The 2052-nt window shown below is 52.7% G+C and overlaps 1 protein-coding gene across 2 annotated transcripts in view; it reads left to right on the top strand.

Moving 5' to 3' along the window:
* The first annotated feature begins 1390 nt into the window (after window positions 1-1390).
* LOC108509765 (hepatic lectin-like) overlaps window positions 1391-2052 on the top strand; it is a 4795-nt gene continuing 4133 nt past the window's right edge. Inside the window, exon 1 of one of the 2 annotated variants that reach the window (XM_017839341.1) lies at window positions 1391-1559. In XM_017839341.1, the coding sequence (XP_017694830.1) occupies window positions 1407-1559 (153 nt within the window). In that variant the 5' untranslated portion in view covers window positions 1391-1406. The remainder of the gene's footprint in view (window positions 1560-2052) is intronic. The other variant, XM_017839342.1, reaches the window with a different exon arrangement.

The following is a 2052-nucleotide window of genomic DNA, read 5'->3' as shown; positions in this document are numbered from 1 at the left end:
ACGGGGGGGGCACCGGGGGTTAACGGGGGGGGCACCGGGAGGTAACGGGGGGCACCGGCGGCCGCTCCTGGTCGTGGAATTCCAGGTTTATCCCGTCATGGAGATGCTCTGGAGAAGTTAAGGAGAAAGGAGGGGTCGATAGGTGGAGTTTTTTGGGGGGTGGTCGCCCCCGGACCCACCTTCGAGACCTCCCGGGACGCCCCGACCCCCTCCCGACCTCATTCAGAGGCCTCCGGGCCCTCCTTGTGCCACCCCGCGGCACCTCCGGCGCGCAGGAAGTGACGTCACGCGGAGCGATTGCCACGGAAGTGTTGCCTTGGCAACCGGGATGGTTGTGGTGGTGGTTGTTGTTGGCAACGGGCAAAATGGCGGCGGGACCCCCCCCCAGGGACCCCCTTCTATTGCCTGTGCTCTCTCCCTCCTCCTCTTCCTGGGAAGGGGACAAATGGGGACGAGAGAGATTTGGGGGGAATAAAAATGGTGGAAAAGAGGGATTTGGGGGGAATAAAAATGGTGGAAAAGAGGGATTTGGGGGGAATAAAAATGGTGGAAAAGAGGGATTTGGGGGATAAAAATGGGGTCGCAGCAGGAGAATTCACGCCTCAAACGAACCCTTTTTTTGGGTTGTTTTCACCCCAAAAAAATTCCCCCCCCCTCCCCCGGTGCTGCCTCCAGGCCGGAATTGCAGTCAGGAATTGCAGCCAGGAATTGCAGCCAGGAATTCCAGCCAGGGCTGATGTCCCTGACCCTTCCCGGGGTGACGAAACGCGGCTGCTCTGCCCCGGTCTCTGTGCCCTGGGAGGGGTTTTGTTCCCAAAATCCGACGTTTTCGGGGCAAACAAACAACAGGAAAAAGGAAAATTGGGCCTTTAAAACACGCCAAAGAGCACCAAGATCCCACTGGTTCCCTCTGATTCCCAAATAAATTCCTTTATTTGGAGTTTAACCCTTGGAATTCCCAGGTTTAGAGGGTTTATTCCCATTTCTTCTCTCCTAGCCTTTAAACCCAGTGATTCCTCCTCATCCCAAATCCAGGTGTCCCTGGAAATCCCATTTTTGAGGGGGGATCCAAATCTGCTTCATTTCCTTGGAAAAACGTTGATTCCCACCCCAACCCACCCCGTTTTTCCCAATTTTCCACTTTCCGGCCTCATTTTTCCCAATTTTTCACCTCCCCATTTCCCCCCCCACATTTGGAGGCAAAACCTCCAGGATTTTGAGGATTCTCCCCTTTTTTTAACCCAAAATGGATGAGGAAAAGCCACAAAAACCTTGGATAAAAGGGGGAAAAAAAACGGAATTCTCAGGACTGGCCCCGATCCCAACTTATTTTGAGGCATTTTTTTGAGGACAAACCAACCGGACCTGACCTGAAACCCCCCCCGGGTTAAATTTTAACCACGGGAATGAACATTCCCAGAGTTATCCCGAGCCTTTTTATCCCGGGGATCCCGGTCAGAAACCCCTTTTCCTCCCTCATTCCCGAGGTTTTTCCCTTCTCCCAGAGCTCTCCGGGATGGACGAGGAGCACCTTGACGACGACCTGCGAGTGGTCAAAGGTAAATTCCAGGAGTTTTTTTTTTTTTTCCCGGGATCTTAAAGGTAAATTCCAGGATTTTTTTTTTTTTCCCTGGGATTTCAAAGGTAAATTCCAGGATTTTTTTTTTTTCCTCACGGGATTTTAAAGGTAAATTCCAGGATTTTTTTCCCCCCGGATTTTCCTCCCTGAGGAAGAGAAAATCCTGTGTTTTCCTCTTCCCTCAGCTCCGGGAATTTGGCTCCTCCGTTCCCGGGGGGGAATTTGGGATGGGATGGGGATCATTCCCGTGGGGTTGGGGCACCAGTTTCCCACCAGTTTTCCCAGTCCCTCCAGTCCCCTCCAGTTCCCCCCATTCCCTGCTCACCAGTTTAAACCCAAACCGGAGCAAATCTCACCCAATTCCCAGTTATTTATTAACCCTTCAGCCAACAGAGCCGGGAAAACAGGGAAAAATCCGGGAATTTCCCTTCCCTTCCCTTCCCTTCCCTTCCCTTCCCTTCCCTTCCCTTCCC

Source organism: Lepidothrix coronata, unplaced genomic scaffold, assembly GCF_001604755.1.
Source record: "Lepidothrix coronata isolate B3197 unplaced genomic scaffold, Lepidothrix_coronata-1.0 Scaffold402, whole genome shotgun sequence".
Classification (NCBI taxonomy): Eukaryota; Metazoa; Chordata; class Aves; order Passeriformes; family Pipridae; genus Lepidothrix; species Lepidothrix coronata.
This window is presented reverse-complemented; position numbering and strand designations above follow the sequence as displayed.